Genomic DNA, 24,968 nt, shown 5'->3' on the forward strand with positions numbered 1-24,968 from the left:
CTTTGAGATCGGGAGGAGCAGGCGTGCGACCTCGAAGACCGTTGGTGGAGCGACTGATTCAAGAACGGAGCCCGAAGTGGCAGGGCAGACCAGGTTTACGTTTGCTCGATCAGGAGTGAGTGAAAGAGCGAGGAGGAAAGCCAAAGACACGGGAACGTTCTACCTTTCAGGTGGGAAAGAGACGGTGAAAATACCCGCGCACGGTTGCCAAGTTGTCGACCCAATGGATGATGCCGAGTACGTTGAACGAACCAGTCCTCAGGGTCCTCGCCGACGTCGCGAGTCCCCGCGTCGTGTTTTCGAGTCTTCGACATGTAATACGCTTTTTTTCCCCCTTAATCTACTCCAGTCTTTGATAAAGAGACGCGTCGCGAAAGAACTTCTAATCGAACCGGTGGGATGGCATTTTATGTTGAAAACGCAGGATGTATAGCGATTTGAGGTGATATGTGCCCATAATTATGAAAGTGATCTAAGTCAAAATTGAAAAATATTAGTTTATCAGTTATTTCACGCCACATTATTTCAAACTAAATTAATTCAATGTAATTTCGAAAGAAAAAATATATGACTTGGACCACTTTCATAATTATGGGTACATATGAAAGGGTCATTTTATATACATAAAACCTGAAAAGATTGATCAGTCTTTTCTCCAAATTGGATCCAGCAAATAATTTGAAACTTTATCACCTGATTAGGAAGGCCCTAAAGAAGAACGTGATGCTCGGGGAATTTCATTGTTTTGAAAAATGAAATTTCACGAGCATTTTTTGATAATGAAATTTCGTGTGAAATTAAAAAATTTATGTGAAAGGTTTTTTTAAAAATGAAATTTCATCAAGACCACATTTTTTAGTGAAAAATGACATTTCACGAACATCGCGTTCTTCCTTAGGGCCTCCATAATCACGTGCTATAGTTTCAAATTATTTGATGCACCCTGTTTGGAGAAAAGTTTTATAAGTATTTTCACGCTTTATGTATATAGAATGACCTCATCATATCACCTTAAGGATGATTTTTTAACACGATCTTGCCAAATTGGTCCTGGTGTCGTGGTATCGAATTCTCGACATGTAAATATGTTTTTTCATCCTATTTACTTGAATCATTGATTAGGAATTAATAAGGAAGAGTGTTGTGAAAGACCTTGTAAAAATACAGGGGATGTTGAACACCTTTTTTAAGGAAAAAACAAGAAACATCAAATCCTATGAATCCCGACGAGTCCTTGAGATGTAATATATTCCCTCCTTTCGAATTTTTTAGCACTTTCTTAAGGAGAGGTAGGCTATAAATAATTCCAAACGTATTGGTAGGCGTATGAATTTTTGTAATATACTGGCAAATCGCACACAAGTATTTCTTAAATACATATAAGCCTTAAATTGCACTAATCAAGGAATATTATTAAAATTTTATTTTCCACATTTTATGATTTTTCATGATGACCTCCATGCTGAAACTATTAATGCATTTTTTTTATTCTGTCCACGATGTCCAGTTACGAAGAATACAACTTCAAATTGTGACAGAGAACCTATAGGAATCTCGACTTCATATTTTCTGCCCGAAATATAATTTTTCCAGCGAATTGAACCGGGTCAAATGCACATTTAACCCTAGGTTTACGGGCGTTTTTTATATACCTATTTCTACGAGCACCCGTCAAATTGGCGGGTAAACGAAAACCCGCATTTTCTTTAAAAAATCGATTCATTCAAATTAAGTCTGTATTAAACAACACTAGGCTTTACGTTTAAATGAATTATTAATAAGTAAAAAGTCCTTTTTTAAAAATTATCACGGAAATGATTGGAATGCTCGTCCTCTCATCCTCGGAGTCAGAACTAGAAAGAATACGCATCCTTTTCTTGCTACGACACATTTTTAAGAAGTTTTCCTATTCACTATCCGAAGATCCTTCTATCTCTCCACTTTCAATGCAAACTTTCACTCTCATCTTCGCCTTACACTCACTGCAACGAAGCAAATATATGGATTGTTTATGAAATTAGCTAGTCCGTCAATTTGACGGGTTTCGTAGAGATAGGTATACTACATACAGATTTTAATAACTAGAAGGCTTAGGAAAAAATAATTGTGTGTACAAATTCTTTGGATGAAATTATTAATTTGTGATACAAAAATGGTTAAAATTAATGCTATGGTTTTTTCGGTATTTCTTTTCGAAGTTTGAATTCCGTCAAATTGTAGTAAACCGTAACCTAGTGTTAAACAATAAAATAGGCTGTGTCGTTTTTCCCGAAAAATGGAAACCTTTTCCAAGTGGCCGTAATTCGGGCTGACCACTCGAAATCCGAAAAGAGTCCACCATTATTGGATAGGTGTCTGGTCGACCTTCGGCGCTTGAGTCACGATCCGAATGACTCATGGCTGTCCATTTTACCCAGAACTGACAAATGGGTGAGTAGGTGATCGACCCAGGAACACCTTTCCATGGGCAGACAAGTTGGACGTTCCACTTCCGCTTGGGCCTCTTCTGCAATGAGTCGACAAACTTCTCCTTCTTCCGACTAATTGTTGGTGAAACTTTAAGACCGCTCTACCGTGACTTAATGACTCGACTTCCAGACTCAATCTCGTAATGTCCTCTTGTCCTACTATCCGTTTACAAGGAGCGAATTAACGACGACGGTTGCCACCGTCGAACAGACCGATCGAATTAAACGTCACCGTCGGCGAATCGATATATGTGTACGTATATCCACTGAAAAAAAATGGTAATCTCATTCATATTAAGGTGAAGTGAAACACGTCGAGGAACTTGATCGACGTCGATAAAGAAGATTTTTCTAAATGCCTACGTGGCCGACGTTCGTTTTTATATTGACAGCTGTGTCGAATTATATTGGGTATTGTACCAAATGGCACACTCCACCTGTCGTTTTCGTACAATAATTCTAAAGAAATTGAAGTAAAACTCAAAAAATCCTCTGGATTCATGCTTTCTGGGGCCATAATTGACTGCAAAGGGACACCCTGCGCCATCTGTGATTTCCAGGTCAATTAAATTTTCACTCCGAGACCTCGTATTCCCATCGTTTTGGCATGGAAGCGCATACAACACTCTTTTTGGCTCTATCCCGTTCAAATGCGAGTTTATCATCATAAAAAAGATGTGTTTACACGGTTAAAAATCTAGCAACATTAATCACTGTACAGTAGGTACGGTTCATTTAGAGATCTGAATGAAAAACTTTCAATCGAAGCGCGATTATATGCGAGAAAAGTTTTCTCGATGTGTAATTTGCGCAGAAATTTAGTTGGTTTCAGATGGCCGAGTCTTTTAAGGTGACGTGAAACGCCCTTCAAATCGGTCGATTCGAATACAACACTTTTTTTTAAGGGTATTGGACCGAACTATCCGAAACTTTGACACATGACTCGTGATCATCTAAGAATTGTCCTGACACATTCAAAAGTTGGATTTTGACGACGTTGATCCTAAACAGTCGTTGGAATAATGAATTTACGAGATTTCGACAGTTTTTCGTCGATGTCTTCGTCATTATTTCACCGAAATGATACATGGAAAGTTTCATTTCGAGTAATTCTCAACGGAGACTCTAAAGGACTTCAACATAATTATAAATATCGGTAACGGAACGCGCCAGCTTACTTTCCCACTTGAGTATTCAAAACGGCACTACTGCCAAAAAGGGTATAGATGAATTTTGTTTTATCGACGTCGATTAAGTTTCTCACAAGGAAACATTCCCAAGTGTCTGCCCCCGATCTTATTGATTTTCATATATATTGAAGAACACAAAAATCTAAGAGACACGTGTTTTTTTATATCTGCAATGGTCCACATTTAAGGGGCGAAACAACCCCCTAAAGTTTGGTGATAATTCAATTTTTATAATAATTTTCGTAGAAGTAGTGGAGGGATTTCGACGAAACTTGGTATGAACGTATTCTGTATAAGGACGGTGAAAACACAATATTGTCTAGCAATGCTACAACGAATATCGCTAATTCTATTTTCGTAAAAACAGTAAAAATCAAATTTTACCGTTTCACCAAGGAGATTGTATTACTAGTTGGAAACGGGTGATGACTGCGTCATCGGATCTGTTGCAAAACTATTTTAGTCTCTTAAACTTTATTTTAAATTTATTTATAAATAATTGCATGTTATGAAAATCAACGACATTTTGAGGAATTAGCACGTTCACAAGATTTATGTACAATGAATTGGTCACGATATAACCCAATGTAGCTAGTCGAAATATACCCGTTTACCACCTACATTCATTGTTTACAACAGATGTGTAAATGTTAATTGGCAAAAAGCAAAAAACACGTATTTCTTCATTTTTTGTGAGCAATAATATGCCGTAAGTGGAACTTAAGTAGGAGTGCTTGTTTAATAGATATTAGAAAAAAATGTCGCCTGAAGGGTAGTTCACCCCTTTGGGGGGTTGTAGCATTGCTGGACAATATTGTGTTTTCACCGTCCTTATACAGAATACGTTTATACCAAGTTTCGTTGAAATCCCTCCATTGCTTCTATGAAAATTATTATACAAATCGAATTTTTGCCAAACTTTGGGGGATTGTTTCACCCCTTAAATGCGGGCCATTGCAGATATAAAAAAACACGTGTCTCTTAGATTTTTGTGTTGTTCAACATGTATGAAAATCAATAAGATCGGGGGCGGACACTTGGGAATGTTTCCTTGTCAGCGTCTTTCGTATCATCTGTTCCGTGCGCGACACTCATGTATTTAAATTCATCGCGGCTATTGAAATGTCAGAGAAATTTCAGAAAGGGACTAACTGGCTGCTTGGGCCCATCGGACCATTTATCAATTTAGCAATTTCCTGACTCCGAAATCCGTTTGTAAATTTTAGTTTTCTACGATACGATTATATTGCCCCGTACGCCCTATCGCGAAGGTTTAGGGTTATTTAGAATTTTCTCGGGTTGACCGTCCCTATTCTTTACCGTCATACCTTCTTTAACATTACCGCTAACACGTGCGCGCAACGTGCACACGGGCATACAGCATGTTTTTCCATCTCCACGGCAATTAGAAATTTTCCGTTTTCACCCGACCGTATTGGACAGCTATCGACCAATCACGAGGCTGACTATTCGTTTTTAACCGCCCTTCTTAACACATTGATCACGAGAACACGGGTCATGAGATATCTCGTTTTTAGCAAGCCGAACGTTGCGGCCGAGTCACGAGATATCTCGTAACCCGGCCACAAGTTCAAAAATGCGCGGGCCCTGGTAGCGCATTGAGCGAGCAGAGTGCCATACGCAATGTGTTAAAATCAGTCAGTCAATCGCTATGTAAGAAATATCACCTCCTTAAAAAATGTAATTCGACCGGCGGAGGAATCCTGCATTTTTTCTGCAAGTCAGTCAGTCTGCGTCTCTCGCTAGAACTCAACGTCTCTCGTCAGCCTTTACCATCGCCTCTGTAACTGTTATCGGTATTCACGGGTGAAGAGCTGACAGAATTCAGCACAGTTTCTCATCTCTCGTAAGCCTTCACCATCGACTCTGTACCTGTTATCGATATTCTCGCGTGAAGAGCTGACAGAATTCAGCACAGTCTGTCATCTCTCGTCAGCCTTCACCATCGCTTCTGCATCTGTTATCGGTATTCACGCGTGAAGAGCTGAAAGAATTCAGCACAGTCTCTCATCTCTCGTAAGCCTTCACCATCGCCTCTGTAACTGTTATCGATATTCACGCGTTAAGAGCTGACAGAATTCAGCACAGTCGCTCATCTCTCGTAAGCCTTCACTATTGCCTCTGTAACTGTTATCGATATTCACGCGTGAAGAGCTGAAAGAATTCAGCACAGTCTCTCATCTCTCGTAAGCCTTCACCATCGCCTCTGTAACTGTTATCGATATTCACGCGTTAAGAGCTGACAGAATTCAGCACAGTCGCTCATCTCTCGTAAGCCTTCACTATTGCCTCTGTAACTGTTATCGATATTCACGCGTGAAGAGCTGACAGGATTCAGCACAGTCTCTCATCTCTCGTAAACCTTCACCATCGCTTCTGTAATTGTTATCGATATTCACGCGTGAAAAGCTGACAGAATTCAGCACAGTCTGTCATCTCTCGTCAGCCTTCACCATCGCTTCTGCATCTGTTATCGATATTCACGCGTGAAGAGCTGACAGAATTCAGCACAGTCTGTCATCTCTCGTCAGCCTTCACCATCGCTTCTGCATCTGTTATCGATATTCACGCGTGAAGAGCTGACAAAATTCAGCACAGTTTCTCATCTCTCGTAAGCCTTCACCATCGCCTCTGTACCTGTTATCGATATTCACGCGCGAAACGCTGACACAATTCAACAAGTCATTCATATATTTAATATTATAATAAAATCAAGTTTTGTTCTCTTCGCGACAAGTCTCACTTTATTTGTGTACATTCCTTCTTCACGTAAGCAGTTGTATGAACATCCTATTTTGCAATTCTATTTGCAAAAACAATTGGGATTCATACAACTGCCCAACAAACTAGCCGGGCAGCACATCATCTTATGCGCGTCAATGTGTGCGGAAATTTGGGCTGCGGTTTCCGCCGAAGAAGAACCCGGTTCGATTTCCGAGGATCGACCGAGTCCTCGGAACTCATAAATGCCGGGCGTCCACGTAATGGGGTTAATGCAGGTCATGGAGAAAGTTTCGAGGCACGTATCCGCCCTATCTTCGGCCATTTTCTGGCGAAACGGCAGACTTCGTGGTTTTATGACGCGACTCGCTCTATCTAGGTCAATTATTATCGGCTCACCCTAGGTCCGAGTCGAGCCGAAACTTTTCCCCGCCATGAAACTTTAAGGGGACACTCCTGTTATCACGGCGACTTTAGTCGCCGGTCCGTAAACCCGGATAATCGATTGAAAAGTTCGACCTGTCGCAACGATTCGTCGCTCAAAGAACCGGAACCACCGGCGCGGAAACGCGACATCTTGACTTTCTTGGAACCTGCCTGGGAACTCGATTTTACAATCAATTAACTCCACGCAGGCGGGAATTATTTCCCCTGTTATGTAAAGGAGGTTACTAAAAGGCGCAACTATTAGGGAAGTGGTTAAAAATAGGAAAGAAAAACTAGAGCAATCCTGAAGAGCCCTTCTATTCTTTTAAGGTGATATGGAAGGCGCTGAGATATTTAATAGAGGTCGATAAATTAAAATTCATCTATACCCTTTCTGGTGGGAACGTCATTTAGAATACTCAAGTGGTAACATAAGCTGGGGCGTCACGTTACCGATATTTATATTTATGCTGAAGTGTTTTACAGTCTACGTTGATAATTATACGAACTGAAGCGTTCCATATGTCATTTCGGTAAAGTAATGATGAAGAGATCGATGTAAAACTGTCGAAATCCCGTGTATGCATGATTCTAACGACTGTTTAGGACCAACGTTGCCATCTGTGACGTTTAACTGCAACTAAATCTTTGCTTTAAAAACACGTGTTAGCCCCGAGACAAGCAAGAGACAATCTCTTGCAATCGTTGGTAAAAGTATTTTCCATATTATCATTATCATTTATGTTATGTTAAACAATTTTTTACTTAATTTGAGTTAAGATTATATAAAAGACGCTGAGAAATTTAATCGAGATCGATAAATTCATTTATACCCTTTTCGGTGGTATTATCATTTTGAATATCCAAGTGGGAACATAAGTTGGCGCGTCACGTTACCGATATTTATATTTATGCTGAAGTGTTTTACAGTCTACGTTGATAATTATACGAACTGAAGCGTCCCATATGTCATTTCGGTAAAGTAATGATGAAGAGATCGATGTAAAACTGTCGAAATCCCGTGTATGCATGATTCTAACGACTGTTTAGGACCAACGTCGCCATCTGTGACGTTTAGCTGCAACTAAATGTATGCTCTAAGAACACGTGTTAGCTTCGAGACAAGCTAGCATTCTCTTGCAATCGTTGGTGAAAGTATTTTCCATATTTTCTCATCTTACTCTGTAATATTCCATTTCTACGGAATTGTAAATTGTTCGAGCTAGGTCCTGAAACCTTCATTTTCGGTTTTAAGTCTCGAAGAAGCGTAAAACATCAAAAACGTGCCCGGACCACGCCATGGTTCTAATCCATGATAAATAAATAAATTTTTGATCCAAAATGAAATTTCATGTCAAGACCTACTTTAGGGCCTTCATATTCCCGTGGTAAAATTTGAAACGAATCGGTACCCCCAATTCGGAAAATATTTTTTTCCTACGATTTGACTTCTGAGATATATGTAACCTAACTCTTTCATGCCACCTTAAGGAATCGATTCTTCCCACGTCCGACTCTCATCAATCGAAAGCCTGAAAAAAAATTATGTTAATAAACGTTATACAGAATACATTAATACATTTCTTGCGACGTGTACAGAGATTCGGATTAATTAAGTATTTAAACTTTTGGGAGCAACGTTAACATTTCCCACGATGCTAATCCTCGCGATCACGAAACTCGATTGAGTTCCGCGCCAAATGCATTCGTACGTATGCGCGAAGGCCACCGGGTTTCTTTACGGCAGAGTCCGGTATAGCGATCGCGTAAATATTAATATCTCGATGTTTACAGTCTACTTAGCGATCGGTTCGCGATCGGCGAGTTAAAATCAGCGATCCGCGAATCGCGGCGAGTCGAAGCCGAGTAGATCCCATCGGGAGTTTTACGCGATCGTTTGCGCCCGGCTTTCTAATGTTAACGGTCTTCCCCCACTTTAACGGGCAGGACTCTTATGGGTTCTTGGGATCGCCATTTTGTTTACGACGTCATAGTCGCGGATACTTCCCCGAAGTAACGACGCCTCGTGTGTATGGAATTAACGAATCCCCGGTCCGGTTCTGCCACTCGCTACTCGCCGACCGGATTCTCCAGGAGAGTCTACCGATCGGTTAATCGATTCGTTGATCGACTATAAGTCTAGCAGCTAATTCCGAAGAACCAAGTAAAATTGATATGTCTATAGGTATTTAGCGTCAAAGACGGAAAAAGTAGACACATGTCAATTTTCAAATTGGAAGGGTTTAGAAGGCAAACTCCGCCATTTTGACTGAGGGAGGCTGGGGCGAATTGCGACTCTTTCAACGGTATTGCCAATGCCAGAATGTGATTCGATGTACGTATATTTTGACATGTAACAGTAATTGCTGCGTCAATGCGAACATGGTATAAGAAAGCATCCGCGGAATCGAAGCTATGGAAAAATGGGAGACATGTCAATTTTGAAATTGGAGGGGTTTAGAAGGCAAACTCCGCCATTTTTACTGGGGATGCTGGGGCGAATGGCGACTCTTTCAAATGTATTGCCAATATCAGAATGAGATTCGATGTACGTATATTTTGACATAAAACAGTAAAGTACAGTAAATTGCTGCGTCGTTGCGAACTGAGTATAAAAGAGCATTCGCGAAAATCGAGGCCAGGGAAAAAGGGGAGACTTGTCGTCAATTTTCAAATTGGAGGGGTTTAGAAGGCAAACTCCGCCATTTTGACTGGGGGAGGCTGGGCCGAATGGCGACTCTTTGAAGTGTATGGCTAATGCCAAAATGAGATTCGATGTACGTATATTTTGAGATGAAATAGTAAAGTACGGTAAATTGCAACGTCGTTGCGAACTGAGTATAAAAGAGCATCTGCGAGAATTGAGGCCAGGGAAAAAGGGGAGGCATGTCGTCAATTTTCAAATTGGAGGGGTTTAGAAGGCAAACTCCGCCATTTTGAGTGGGGGAGGCTGGGGCGAATGGCTACTCTTTCTGGTGTATTGTCAATACCAGAATGAGATTCGCTGTACGTATATTTTGACATGTAACAGTAATTGCTGCGTCGATGCGAACGTGGTATAAGAAAGCATCCGCGGGAATCGAAGCTATGGAAAAATGGGAGACATGTCGTCAATTTTGAAATTGGAGGGGTTTAAAAGACAAACTCCGCCATTTTGACTGGGGGAGGCTGAAGCGAATAGCGACTCTTTAAAGTGTAGTGCCAATACCAGAGTGAGATTCGAGGTACGATGCGTATACTTTGACATGCAACCGTAATTGCTGCGTCAATGCGAACTGAGTATAAGGGAGCATTTGCGAGAATCGAGGCCAAGGAAAAAGGGGAGACATGTCGCCAATTTTGAAATTGGAGAAGTTTAGAAGGCGGACTCCGCCATTTTGGCTGGGGGAAGCTGGAGCGAATAGCGACTCTTTCAGGTGTATTGTCAATCCGAGCGTGAGATTCGATGTACGATGCGTATATTTTGACATGTAACAGTAATTGCTGCGTCGATGCGAACGGAGTATAAGAGAGCATCCGCGAGAATCGAGGCTAGGGAAAAAAGGGAGACATTTCCTCGATTTTCCGGAATCGAGCGACGCAAGGGAAGGGCTTTTAAGAACTCTGCCGCCATTTTGTTTGCTGATGGGGTTCTTGTGCCAGGAGAGCGACGGCGCTTGCGAGGAAGTAAGCGACGCCGAGATGCTCGGTAACGGGAGGAGATCCGATCGGGATCGCGATCGTGATACGGAAGATGAGGACGAAGGAAGGGAGGAGAGGAGCTCGGAGGGTGGAGGTGTAGGAGGTTTCGGTAGTTGGAGGTCCCACCTCCTCGGTGGTCTCACCCAGCGGGTCAAATCCTGGTACTGGGGCGCCAGGCCCCTCGTAAGTCTCTCTCTCTCTCTCTCTCTCTCTCTGTTTTTTCCCTTTTCATTCAAAACTCCTGCACACTTCTTTCTTTTCCCCACTTCTTCACACTTCACACGTTTTTTTTTTTTCCGAGAGAGTCACATTTGCACCGACACCACCACGAGGAACGTTCTCGGCAAGGCCGCCATTTTGGAGAACGCTGGACAGTGCAAACGCTACCGAAGTCATTCCACTTTTGGCCGCTTTGTGAAGCAATCTATACATAATAGAAGCAAGCTGCTTTCAATAAACGATATTTCCAATTGAACTTTTTATTTCTTCTTGGACAAACGTACGAGGAAATATTAGATCGTTTAATGCGAAATTGCGGATTTTGAAGTAGGCCGTTGAAGAAGATGGTCATATTGATCAACCTAATAGTCGATTTAATTGAAGAACGCTTTCGAGTAATGTGCCATTTTGGAATACGTCCCGTTTCTTCGGATAGATACACATTAAAATGAGTTTTACGCACATCAAGTACGTATGAACGTCGTTTCGGTAAATAGTCCAAGAACAGCGTTGAGAAAATACTCTGAATTCGGCCGGCATTTTAGCGAATCCTTCGCAGCGTTTGAACGTTTCGAAGTTTACCGCCATTTTGGCAAGCTGTAAGAAATGAGCACATCGAAGGACATTTCCAATTTTCCGAGGCACTCACGATCGAATGCTCGATTCTGGAAGTGGGGGACCATTTTCAATCTTAAGTCTAATCCACGGCCATTTTGAACGGTTCAAATTGTTGTGCTGGTTTGAAGAAGTCTTCATGTGGCATATCCACTTAGGAGGATCCGGCGAATCCGTTTCAAGGACGCAATAACGTTTTTACGGTGCTCCCAATTGCATATCCATTTTGGAGAACGCTCCGAAACGCACAACCATTTTGAAGATTGCTCCGAATCGTGGGGCGGCAACTCTTTGAAGTCGGCCGGGAATTATTCGGCTCCTCGATTTCCCGGCATTTCCATCGAGGAAAATGGCGATTTGGCATGACTTAGACATCTCTCCTCTGTCTCTCTCATCCACTCACGCGCCCACTTTTTCTCTCCCTCTCTTTCTCACTGTTTTTATTCTATTTTACCGAAGACGGCCATTATCTACTCTAGAGTTAGAGATAGTTAATATAGCAAGTGTGTGCGTGTCTTTTTAGATGTCTTGCACATGTTACTTTTTAGACGCCCGTGTATGGGTATATAGAGAAATATACATCGTTTTATACATATATACATATATTCATATATGTAGATATATGTGTATATATATACAATTATTAATATATCCTCAGCACGATATTAGATGTCTTGGCATGCGTCATATCTCACAGTTCACAGAATGACCCTAGAATAAAAGTTTCGAAGTTTAATTAGTAGCAGTCTTAGATGTTAAATAATCGATGCGCAAGCTTTTATCAGGGCGAACCCATTTTTTAAAACTGGAAGGCCGGGAAAATCCTCGATCCTTTCTCGATGCCCCACCTTCATCCTTAATATCTTCCATATACCGAGGACATCCTTAAGTAATTGTCGCAGTCATTAGATAATTGGCTCGGGGTCGATCGCGAGCATTTGCACTTCTTTTTAGACGTCAAGTGCCATAGAAATCTTTGAACCAGTGGTCGATAATCGATTCAGCACGTCGACTATTATTTCCTCAACTCTTGTTTCCACCCTTCCACTTTTCTTAAATTACATTTCTTGAATTATTTTTATTAAACGCATTAAACGGTTAAAGGATTCATTCCCTGTGAATTTGATAATTTTTCTATTTTATGCAAGGACGAGAAATTAATATTTCTTTCATGTATCTACAGAAATCCAAATATAATTTGATAGTAGGGTATTTTTTGGAATGACGTAAATTGTTTTAGCAGAAAATTGTCGTTTTGAAACCGCTAGAATAACGAGTTAAATGATTTTTCCGTCTCCACGGAAGGGGAGATGCTGCCAGAAATGAAATTTGAGAGATTCTGCCGGAAATTAAATTTGGGAGATCCTGCCGGAAATGAAATTTGGATGATCCCGCCAGAAATGAAATTTGGGAGATTCTGCTAGAAATGAAATTTGGGAGATCCTGCCAGAAATCAAATTTGGAAGATCCTGTGGGAAATTAAATTTGGGAGATCCTGCGAGGATTTAAATTTGGAAGATCTTGCCGGAAATGAAATTTGGATGATCCTGCCAGAAATTAAATTTGGAAGATCCTGCCAGAAATGAAATTTCGGAGATCCTTGCGCGATCGAAAAGGAGATGGGGCCTGGTTTCGTTCCTCTTCTTCCGTTCGCCTGTCCAATTTCCCCCGTTTCTCTGCGGGTGGTTTTCCAGAGATTTCCGTCGGTTTTCCCGCACTTTCGCCCCCTATTTCCGGGAGATGGACGAGAGGAAACCCCCCATGTGACACCGAGAATTAATTCGGTTTCCGGGTTTCTCGAGCAAGACTCCAATTTTCCATTGGCTTCGTTCTCGCACCCTTGAATTCCCTCTTTGTTATCTCTGTTAAAGAAAAAAAAAAGAAAAAGAAAAAAGGAACGAAAATTCCTTCGGTTAAAAGGGGACCTTGGGAGTGAATTTAGGGAGGGATAAAGTAGAATTGTCTAAATAAATAATTGACTAAATAAATCGCGACACCACCACCGCCACCACTCTCCGAGCACCACCACACCCACTGTTTAAGCCTATATGCAAGCATGATTCAATATATTTATACATATCTATCTATATTTATAGGTACACTTGTGCACTTGCGGAGGAAAAAGTTTGGTTGAGCTAAATAAATCTACCGGAAGTGAATTATCCTGAAGACGAGGAAGCGCGTACGTCTTCTTGCTCCGATAAATCGTTTCTCCTTCGGCTGCACATTTGACTTCTTGATTCGGGGAAAGCATATCACTTTCTTTACAATAATTGAATGCGTACCGACGCGTGAAAAAAAAAGAACAAAACATAAATTATGCAGTGAAAGTACGGGTGTGGAAAAATTATACATTCAGAGTGGTCAAGTTCGTGTGACCGCTATGAATTTCTCCTGAAGTGGAGCAGATAGCGAAGCGATTTTAAGATACCGGAATTACTTGAAATCTTCAAAAAGAAGCAAAATGAGAAGCAAGCTTCCTTCCTCTTGTTCCTTTCCAGTTTTTATCGACAAGCTTCCGTGAAAATTTCTTCGCTAACTTTTCCCGAGAGCCGTAGCTTCGGAAAAGGCTCCTGAAAAATTGACCAATTAAGATATAGTATTAATAAACAACAAAATAGAAAGAAAAAAGCCGGGAAATGAATGTAGACTCTCGAAACTCGAAAATGTACAAACGACGTGAATTTTTGTTCGAGGTGAATTACCTCCAAAGGATTTTTAATCCTCTTCTTTCTACGTCAAAGAAATTAATTATCGAAAGGAATGAAAAAATGTAAACTGGATATTTATTTGGCTCGATTAAATGTTCCATGCAATGGCACATGGCAGCCAAGAGTACTTGCAAGCATTTGCTTGATCCGGATGCATCGGAATGCATCTCGGATGAGCGCAGCATCCGCAAAAGCGAAGGCGACGATGTTCCTCGTATTTCCGGAGACCTCATCAATGGGGTTGTCGCGATATTAAATGTTTACTATCCTTTAGTATTAAATATTTAATTTAAATTACTAAATTAAATTATTATTACATTATTAAATTAAATGTTTACTACCCTTTTGGTTTCGTTCGCTAAAACATAGCTCGCAAAAAAAACAAGTCGCCGGAGATGCCATAGAGCGGGAAGAAAGAGAAAGAGGAAGTTGGAAAAAGAGCGGAGGGACTGTATGAAAACTCGTTTCATGGTCGACTTTCTTCGCCATGTGCTCTCTTAAGGTGCATTCACAAGGGAAATATCGTCGCCCGTGCTTTCGCGACATTGTCGACTGCTCGATCTTTCGGAAATTCGTCGAAACGAAAGAACATTTGGAAACGCCACTGAGAAGATTCTATAAATTCTATAACACTTCCAAATAATTATTTTCGTATTACAATTGGTATCATCCCTCGTCATACGGATGTACATCATTATCAATTACTTTGGTATTATAATTGGTACCATCCCTCGTCATACGGATGTACATCATGCACGATGCAGGATAAAGTTGATTTACCTCTATTGACCGATGGTCAAGTACAATCCAAGGAATCGATTTTTCTTAGAAAATTAACTCGGTACTGGTCGATTGCCATCATAAAATGCGATTAATTGTGCTTTTAATGATTCTAGTCCCCTTTAGAATGCATCGCGAAGAGAAAGTGAATAAATTAGATTTTTTATATAGAACGCGGACGAACATCGTTTCCGTGTTCGTTTCTTCTCTAATCTTCTCTGCTGAATTATTTACTTCCTACAAGTCGAAGGAAACACCTCTTTCTCCCGCGTCGAAATATTATACAGTCAAACCTCTTTTGTGCGGTAGATAGGGACCGCAGAAAAAAAAACCGCAGAAAAAAAGGATTCAGAAACTTCATAAATAGCTATACCAAATAATTTTTCAGAACATATTAAAGAACATTTTTTTTTATGCGGTGGAGAGGGACCGCATAATAATAAAAGTCTATTGAAAGTATATCAAAGCTTTTGAAAATATATCAAAGCTTTCCGAAATAGCAAGAAAGTGCTTTCCAAACAAAATAAATAATTAAATTACACGTGGAAATATTTTTAAAAATTGTTATTTCTGAAAATATATCAAAGCTTTCCGAAATAGCGAGAAAGTGCTTTCCAAACAAAATAAATAATTAAATTACACGTGGAAATATTTTAAGAAATTTTTCTTTCTCATTTTAAACATGGAGAAATTTTCAAAATTTACATAATTCGATACTACTCGTCGTAGTCCGAAACGCGTATATTCTTGCGATAAACTGGTTCATAATCGCTTTCCTCACTTGAAGATATTAGAGTTGATTTATTTTTTGTTACCATGTAGTCGGTGATAAGTTTTGCAACGACGGTCGTTTGATCAGCTGCTTGTAAACGTCGCGATAGGCAGATATACACGATCGAAGCTCTTTTTGGAATTTCAAACTTCTTTCGGAATTATCTATTTTAAGAGAATGCTTTTCCAATTTGCTCTTAAGTTATTGAGAATGTCAGTATCAGTTATGGTTTCGTCCTTAATCATTTCGATAAGATCATTTTCGCTAAAAGTGTGAAAACCTTCTCCGCAGATGTTATGTGCTAGCGCAATGATTTCTGATGATAACGTGGACGTGTTTTCGATTACATTCCTATTAACACTAGGTTTACGGGCGTTTTTTATATACCTGTTTCTACGAGCACCCGTCAAATTGACGGGTAAACGAAAACACGGATTTTCTTTAAAAAATCGATTCATTCAAATGAAGTCTGGATTAAACAACACTAGGCTTTACGTTTAAATGAATTATTAATAAGTGAAAAGTCCTTTTTTAAAAATTATCACGGAAATGATTGGAATGCTCGTCCTCTCATCCTCGGAGTCAGAACTAGAATGAATGCGCATCCTTTTCTTGCTACGACACCCTTTCAAGAAGTTTCCCTCTTCACTATCCGAAGATCCTTCTATTTCTCCACTTTCAATGCAAACTTTCACTCTCATCTTCGCCTTACACTCTCTGCAACGAAGCAAATATATATGGATTGTTTATGAAATTAGCTAGTCCGTCAATTTGACGGGTTTCGTAGAGATAGGTATACTACATACAGATTTTAATAATTAGAAGGCTTAGGAAAAAATAACTGTGTGTACAAATTCTTTGGATGAAATGATTAATTTACGATACAAAAATGGTTAAAATTAATGCTATGGTTTTTTCGGTATTTCTTTTTGAAGTTTGAATTCCGTCAAATTGACGGATCCCGTAAACCTAGTGTTAATGACACAACAAAATCCCGATAGTAATATACTGCATAAAAAAAATCGCACAAAACAAATCGCATAAAAAAAGACTGCACAAAAACAGGTTTGACCGTACAATGCTATTCGCATAATCGTGCACCCGATATGACCACCAAATATTTCGTTAAGAAGAAAATGAATCTTGTCTGTCCGAATCCATGGATCAGGTTGATACTCCTGGGAGGCAGGAAAAGAGCGTAATACTCGGCTGGTAAAAAAATCGCCGACATGGAGACGAATTTTCGAAAAGGAGCGGCCGCCCTCGGAATTTCTGCACGGACCCGGGAGGAGCATGGTTAGAGCATGGGCGTGCCCATCGAGATGGAAATTCCGAAAAATGTTTGCAGGAACTCGCGCACAAGTTATCGCGAAGCTTCGACATGCAGGAGGCGCAGCTCCTGGAGGAGGGCGGATCCGGAAGTGGGACTACCGGAAGCGTCGGCTCCGGAGGACCTCCCAGACGTCATCACAGTGCCCAGCGGTTGTCCAGGAACGAGATGTCCGAGAGGAGGGAGGAGGACGCCGCCCTGATAGTACCGGACCACCAAGGCAACCTCAGGATCACCGTCAAGAAGACCAAGTCCATCCTGGGCATCGCCATCGAGGGTGGCGCCAACACCAAGCACCCCCTTCCCAGGATCATAAACATTCACGTGAGCAGCTTTTTTATTTTACAGAGCTGCGAAACTCGGGATCGCTTCGCACCAAATACATTTTTCACTGTCGCGAACACACGCGTGGGAGGCTTTTTCTTTTCGACTCGCCAAACTCGGCTGCATCCCTCGCCAAATGTATTTCTCGTTATCACCCTAGTAGCATAGAATAATTTCTAAATATTTCTCTGTAATCTTTGATAAATATCTCAAGCGACAGATTTTTTTAAGATGTCTCGTAGATTTCATTCGAAGATATCTGAAATATTTATTGAAAATCTCAATGGCATATTCAGTTTCAATAATTTATAAACATATATAGAAATTATATTTTCTAATTTATGAACGTATAATAAAAATATATTTTATTTCACGATTATTATCGGACACTTCGTATGGTGTCCGCTATGTCGTTATGGGAGCAAAAAGTATGTTTTTGATTTTAAATGTCTTTCAAACGTTTATAATGTATTCGGCGGATAATATTGAAAAAATACTTGGTCTACTACCAAGGAAACATTTCTATGTATCCGCCGCCTTATCCGCCGATCCGTCGATCTTATTCATTTTCATATATGTCGAAGAACACAAAAATCTAAGAGACACGTGTTTCTTTTTACCTGCAATGGTCCACATTTAAGGGTGAAACAACCCCCCAAAGTTTGGCGAAAATTCGATATTTATATTAATTTTCGTAGATGCAGAGGAGGGATTTCGACGAAACTCGACATAAACTTATTCTGTATAAGGACGGCGAAAACAGAATATTTCGACAAAACTCGACATAAACTTATTCTGTATAAGGACGGTGAAAACAGAATATTGTTCAGGAATGGTACACCCCCCCAAGGGGGTGAACTACCCTTCAGGCGAAATTTTTTTGCAATATCCATTAAACAAGCACTCCTACTTAAGTTCCACTTACGCCATGTGATTGCTTACAAAAAAATGAGGTAGTACGTGTTTTTTACTTTTTGCCAATGAACATTTATACATAGGTTGAAAACAATGGATGTAGGTGGTGCATGGGTATATCCCGACTATCTTTATTGGGTTACATCGTCATCGAATCTGTTGCGAAACAATTTCAGTCTCTTAAACTATTTCTTTAATTTGTTTATAAATAATTGCATGTTATCAAAACCAACGACATTGTGATAAATTAGCACGTCCACACGATTTATGTACAATGAATTGGTCACGATATAACCCATTAAAAATAGTCGGGATATACCTATATACCACCTACATCCATTGTTTTCAACCGATGTATAAATGTTTATTGGAAAAAGCAAGAAACACGTATTTCCTCATTTTCCATTAGCACTCACATGGCGTAAGTGGAACTTAAGCAGGAGTGCTCGTTTAATAGATATTACAAAACAATTTCGCCTGAAGGGTAGTTCACCCCCTTGAGGTGGTGTAGCATTCTTGAACAATATTGTGTTTTCAGCGTTCTTATACAAAATACGTTTATGCCAAGTTTCGTCGAAATCTCTCCACTGCTTCTACGAAAATTAAAACAAAAATCGAATTCTCACCAAACTTTGGGGGGTTGTCTCACCCATTAAATGTGGACCATTGCAGATATAAAAAAAACACGTGTCTCTTAGATTTTTGTGTTCTTCGATATATATTAAAATCAATAAAATCGGCGGCGGACACTTGAGAATGTCTCTTTGTAAGACATACGGTAAAATGGGAAAAATGGCATCAACCCCAGTAGCACAGAAGAATTTCTAATTATTTCTTTATAATCTTTACTAAATATCTCAAGCGACAGATTTTTTAAGATTTCCTGTAGATTTCATTCGAAGATATATGTATTATTTATTGAAAATCTCAATGACATANATATTTCAAATGTATGCTAAATATTTACAAAATGTACGATATTCGTTGAATATATAGAAAATATAGGACAAATATTTTGTGCTACTAGGGAATAAACAAGTAGGGTGAGCAGATAATATTCTAAAGTAAACGTTTTGCAAGTATTTCACATGTCTGCTAAATATTTATAAAATGTACAATATTCGTTAAATATATAGAAAATATAGGACAAATATTTTGTGCTACTAGGGAATGAGCAAGTAGGGTGATCAAGCAGAAATCTTGAGAGTGATCAAGATTCCAAACGAATGTGTTTATGTGCGGAGAAATAGGAAGAATGAGAAAATGTAGGATGTTAAGTATCTAAGAGATTCCCAGTGTCTGGCGGCCGGAAATGCCTATAAATGTCCGAAGAAGCGTCTGTTTCCACGGAAATGAATGATCAGACAGGATACCGCGAGCCTCGATAAATAAATAACTAGGGGAGGAAGTTCCGCGGATGGACGAGTCAATTTCCGCAGGAGATTTCCGGAAATAGGATTCGATCCACGCGAGAGCTTATTTATTGCGAAACGATCGTATCCTTAATATTCCAGTTCGGTCATAGGAAATTTTCGCGCGATCCGAATTCTCGAATCATTCGCGCAACATTTATTCATAATTATTCCTGATAAAATAATGTGGTAAAAATAGCGGGAATAAAAATCACATATACAATTTCAGGATAACGGAGCAGCGTACGAAGCTGGTGGCCTCGAAGTGGGTCAGCTAATTTTGGAGGTCGACGGGCACAAGGTCGAAGGTACGTACCTCGAGAGTTTTCTTTCTCAACTCCGTACAATGGATCCACAAATTATTCCACTCGATACAACCATGATTTTTTTTTTTTTCTCTTTAAAACGAGGTACCGTGCCTCGGAAGGAGGCTTGCTTAAATTTACATAATACGCGGAAATAATAACTATATTCCAGCAAATAAATAAAGCAATCAAACAAGGACGTTCGAGTACGATTTTTGTGTTTTAAGGTGAAGTGAAACACATCGGGGAACTTGATCGACGTCGATAAAGAAGATTTTTCTAAATGCCTACGTTGCAGACGTTCGTTTTTCTATTGACAGCTGGGTCGAATTATATTGGGTATTGGACCAAATGGCATACTCCACCTGTCGTTTTTGTACAATAATTATAAAGAAATCGAAGTAAAACTCCAGAAATCCTCTGGATTCATGCTTTTTGGGGCCCTAATTGACTGCAAAGGGATCCCTGCGCCATCTGTGATTTCCAGGTCAACTAAATTTTCACTCTGAGACCGCGTATTCCCGTCGTTTTGGCATAGAAGCGCATAAAACACTTTTTTTGCCTTTATCCCGTTCAAATGCAAGTTTCTCGATTACCAGAGTGTTCTAAATTGTCGTATAATTGTCCTGACCCTTTCGTTTCTCATATCAGAGCCTTCGATAATTGTATATTGATCGAAATATGAGAGCTCGACGCCATTTTGTTTCTGGTCTGGGCTAAGTTAACAAATTTTGTTGAAAAATCCAAATTTTGAATATGTCGGGACAATTCTTAGATGATCACGAGTCATGTGTCAAAGTTTTGGACTGTTCGGTCCAATACCCTTAAAAAAAAGTGTTGTATTTGAATCGACTGTTTGAAGGGGGTTTCACTTCACCTTACCACTTATTCTAAATGTATCGAAGGTGAGACATTGTTGTCTCGAGCTCGCCCACTGCAACAGCAATCGATATCTATAATACCTACTGTTTAAAAATCGCATCCATCATACCTCCGTATAACAACAGGGAATGCGCGAGTACAGAGATATAAAGCAAAGAAAATAAATTTCTCTTTCATCCCTGCAATAAAATGAAATACAGTGGGGGTAAATTACACAATAAGGTGATTTATTGCAAGATATATCGCAATTCTGACCGCGTTATAAGAAACCGCAATATGAAACAATGCCCTATAAGGTGAAGTGAAACACGTCGAAGAACTTCATCGACGTCGATAAAGAAAATTTTTCTAAACACATACGTTGTCGACGTTCGTTTTTATATCGACGGCTGTGTCGAATTATATTGGGTATTGTACTAAATGGCATACTCCATCTGTCGTTTTTGTACAATAATTATAAAGAAGTCCAAGTAAAACTCCAGAAATCCTCTGGATTCATGCTTTCTGGGGCCCTAATTGACTGCAGAAGGACCCCCTGCGCCATCTGTGATTTCCAGGTCAACTAAATTTTCACTCTGAGACCGCGTATTCCCATCGTTTTGGCATAGAAGCGCATAAAACACTTGTTTTGCTTTTATCCCGTTCAAATACGAGTTTCTCAATTACCAGAGTGTTCTAAATTGTCGTAAAATTGTCCTGACCCTTTCGTTTCTCATATCAGAGCCTTCGATAATTGTATATTGATCGAAATATGAGAGCTCGACGCCATTTTGGTTCTGGTCTGGGTTAAGTTGAACGATTTTTTCCAAAAACCCAAATTTTGAAAATGTCAGGATAATTCCTAGGTGCTAACGAGTCATGTGTCAAACTTTCAGACGGTTCAATCCAATACCCTTAAAAAAAAGTGTCTTATTTGAATCGACTGATTTGAGAGGGGTTTCACTTCACCTTATAAGGAGCTGCATTATAAAGAGATGTGTTATAAAGAGTCGCGTTATGAAAAGGAGCCTTAGAACTTTCGAATATAAGTGGATTCCTTTATGTTAGCGTTTAATGTTTTTTTAACGTGACTTCGAGGAAATTGCGATTAACCGTGTAAACTCCATTGCAGGGCTGCATCATCAGGAGGTGGCCAGGCTAATCGCCGAATCGTTTGCACGGAGAGATCGCAACGAAATCGAGTTTCTGGTGGTGGAGGCGAAGAAGAGCAATTTGGAACCGAAGCCGACGGCCCTAATCTTTTTGGAAGCGTAGCAGGAATCTCCCACCTCCGAGCCGGAACCGCCTTAACTCGGTGAACCAAGAGGCGTTCAAGGAGGGTATAAAGAACTGTAGCTGGATTACCGAAGAAATTCAAGAGGAAAGTGTACGGAGAGATAATGGGGCGAATCGAAGGAGAGCAAACGAGAATAACCTGAAGAGGAAACAAGGTTAACTTATTTGCGCTGCCCTATAATGGATAGCGGTTAATGGAATAGCGCGATGGAACTCGAAGGAACGCTAGAAGTAGAAGGCAGGCTGCAAAGAAGAGAGGACGAGATGTCAAGAGTCTAAAAAATGAAGGAATTCCGGAAATGTCGTGGGTAGAAAACGATGTAACAGAAACGAGAAGGAATAAAGTAGCAAGGCTGAGGTTGGATTAACAATTAGAAAGCGTATTGAAGAGGAAGAGAGGAAAGGGAGGACAGAAGAGAAGGCAATACGAGATGTCAAGAGTGTAAAAAATGAAGAAATTCCGGAAATGTTCGTCGCGGATAGGAAACGATGTAACAGAAACGAGGAGGAATATGGTAGTAAGGTTGTATGAACAATTAGAAAGCGTGTTAAAGAGGAAGAGAGGAAAGGGAGGACAGAAGAGAAGACAGGTCGAGATGCCAAGAGTCTAAAAAATGAAGGAATTCCGGAAATGTCGTGGGTAGAAAACGATGTAACAGAAACGAGGAGGAATAAGGTAGCAAGGCTGAGGTTGGGTTAACAATTATAAAGCGTATTAAAGAGGAAGAGAGGAAAGGGAGGACAGAAGAGAAGACAGGTTGAGATGTCAAGAGTCTAAAAAATGAAGGAATTCTGGAAATGTTTATCGTGGGTAGAAAACGATGTAACAAAGACGAGGAGGAATATGGTAGCAAGGTTGAGGTTGGATTAACAATTAGAAAGCGTATTAAAGAGGAAGAGAGGAAAGGGAGGACAGAAGAGAAGACAGGACGAGATACCAAGAGTCTAAAAAATGAAGGAATTCCGGAAATGTCGTGGGTAGAAAATGATGTAACAGAAACGAGGAGGAATATGATAGCAAGGCTGAGGTTGGATTAACAATTAGAAAGCGTGTTAAAGAGGAAGAGAGGAAAGGGAGGACAAGAGAAGACAGGACGAGATGTCAAGAGTCTAAAAAATGAAGGAATTCTGGAAATGTTTATCGTGGGTAGAAAACGATGTAACAAAGACGAGGAGGAATATGGTAGCAAGGTTGAGGTTGGATTAACAATTAGAAAGCGTATTAAAGAGGAAGGGAGGAAAGGGAGGACAGAAGAGAAAGCGAAGAGGGAGGACGGTTGATTACCTCAGGAGATGGAATGATGAAGAAACGGGGAAGAATGTGTTAAGTAAGAGTTTCTGGAAGGGTTCTTTGACGGAGATTTAACAAGTCTCTCGTGAAACAGGGATTCCGAGAAGAATCCTGGCTGCAGGGTGAAAGAGGGAAATAATGAAGAAAAAGGGACGCGAAGAATTCGCTACAAAAAGGGACTCGATTGGCTGAAATACGTCGTGGCGAAGGGAAGAGGAGGGACTAACCTCGAAATTGAAAAGAAAAAAAGAAATGTTACGAGGTTTTTTGCTAAATAGGGGCTCAAGGGGGAGAACGATCTAACGAGGATGATTACCTTCCGGAAGAGCTCATAAAAGGCCGCGAGGAGAAGATCAGTTCAGGAGAAGACAATTTCTTCTCGGGAGTACCCTTCCGAGATGATTAAGAAAACAAACCCAGGAAAGGGGATCTCGACGAAATCTTTCTCAGCTTTAACGGGATGTGCGAAGTTTTCCGAAATCGAGGAAACTCCCGAATAACGAGATATGTCTGGAGAAAGAACCGTTCTTCTTTTCGGGCGATAACCTTAAACATTGGTCCATGTCGAGGCAAGCCTGAATGCGAAAATTGAGAGACGAATCCTAGATAGAGACGAAAGGAGAAAAAGGGAAAACTATGGAAACGGATCCAGATAATATTTCTTCGGTATCAGCCGCTGATAACTCTCCGATAACTCGGATGCTGCCCTCTTGGTACCCCAACGAGTACTCGAGGAGTCATCCATTAATCCTGGCCCTGGTGGTGGGAATGCGCATGCAAATATGTCCGTACCCTAATCGATCCCTTACACGAAGAGAGGGCGAAGGACGTAGGTAGAATAAAAGAGAAAGAGCAACGAGGAAGGAAAGGCGAAGTAAAGGCCAGAGCGAGGCCCGATTCTCGGGCTTAAGTTGCGCTCAGGACCTCGCCAGCCGCTTCGGAGGGATTCGATAAATAAGAAAATCATGAAATCAGCTAATCGATCGATCGGCCGATCCACTGACCTCCTCGAAATATATGTCCTGCAGTATTAGAAACGAAGTCAATGTCGGAGAGCGTGCACCGTGCCAAATTAGACACGCGATCTCGCGCGATCCAGAGGAGCAGATTTATCGATCCGAGATCGACAGGATCGATTTGCGAGCGCGAGATCATTAGAGATCGTCGTCGGCACCCTTAAGGAGGTTTCACTGTTGACTAATCTGTTATGGCGATTTAGGACTCCAAGGAGATGTCGTCGCTGCTCCTTTAAGTTACGATAGTTCTTTTCCAATTTTCTTCTGCATTCTTCATCATTTTGTGTTCTCCTTTGCAATACAGTTTCCATACTTTTTAGTAATAAAAAGGATGCCGGAGAGCGCAATCGAAAGGGGCACTACGACGCTCCTTCCTATTTCGCATGTATTATAGACTTAAACTGGGAATTGTTGAGGCTTAAAAGGTATATATATAATATNTCCCGGAAATATAATTAAATGTAATATTAATTATCGACGAGGTGTCTCATAGTGGAATTGCTAATTACTTTTAAAGCTACGTGCACATGCGCTCGTGCGCATGTGCGAGGTGATGATGAAAACGCGTGTAGTATTTTGAAGAAAATATGTGAAAAAGTGCATTTCGCTGGGTG

The 24,968-nt window shown here is 40.4% G+C and overlaps 1 protein-coding gene across 1 annotated transcript; it reads left to right on the plus strand.

Annotated features, from left to right (window-relative positions):
• The first annotated feature begins 207 nt into the window (after positions 1 to 207).
• Positions 208 to 24,762, plus strand: LOC111674043 (whirlin-like). Its single transcript, XM_023432933.1, has 4 exons — positions 208 to 314; positions 16,953 to 17,258; positions 19,815 to 19,893; positions 21,884 to 24,762. The coding sequence occupies exons 1-4, from the start codon at positions 228 to 230 to the stop codon at positions 22,024 to 22,026; spliced, it is 615 nt and encodes a 204-aa protein (XP_023288701.1). The 5' UTR covers positions 208 to 227; the 3' UTR covers positions 22,027 to 24,762.
• The last annotated feature ends 206 nt before the right edge of the window (positions 24,763 to 24,968 follow it).

The sequence above is a fragment of the Orussus abietinus genome, unplaced genomic scaffold, assembly GCF_000612105.2.
Source record: "Orussus abietinus isolate OABI.00-Male unplaced genomic scaffold, Oabi_2.0 scaffold492, whole genome shotgun sequence".
Taxonomy (NCBI): Eukaryota; Metazoa; Arthropoda; class Insecta; order Hymenoptera; family Orussidae; genus Orussus; species Orussus abietinus.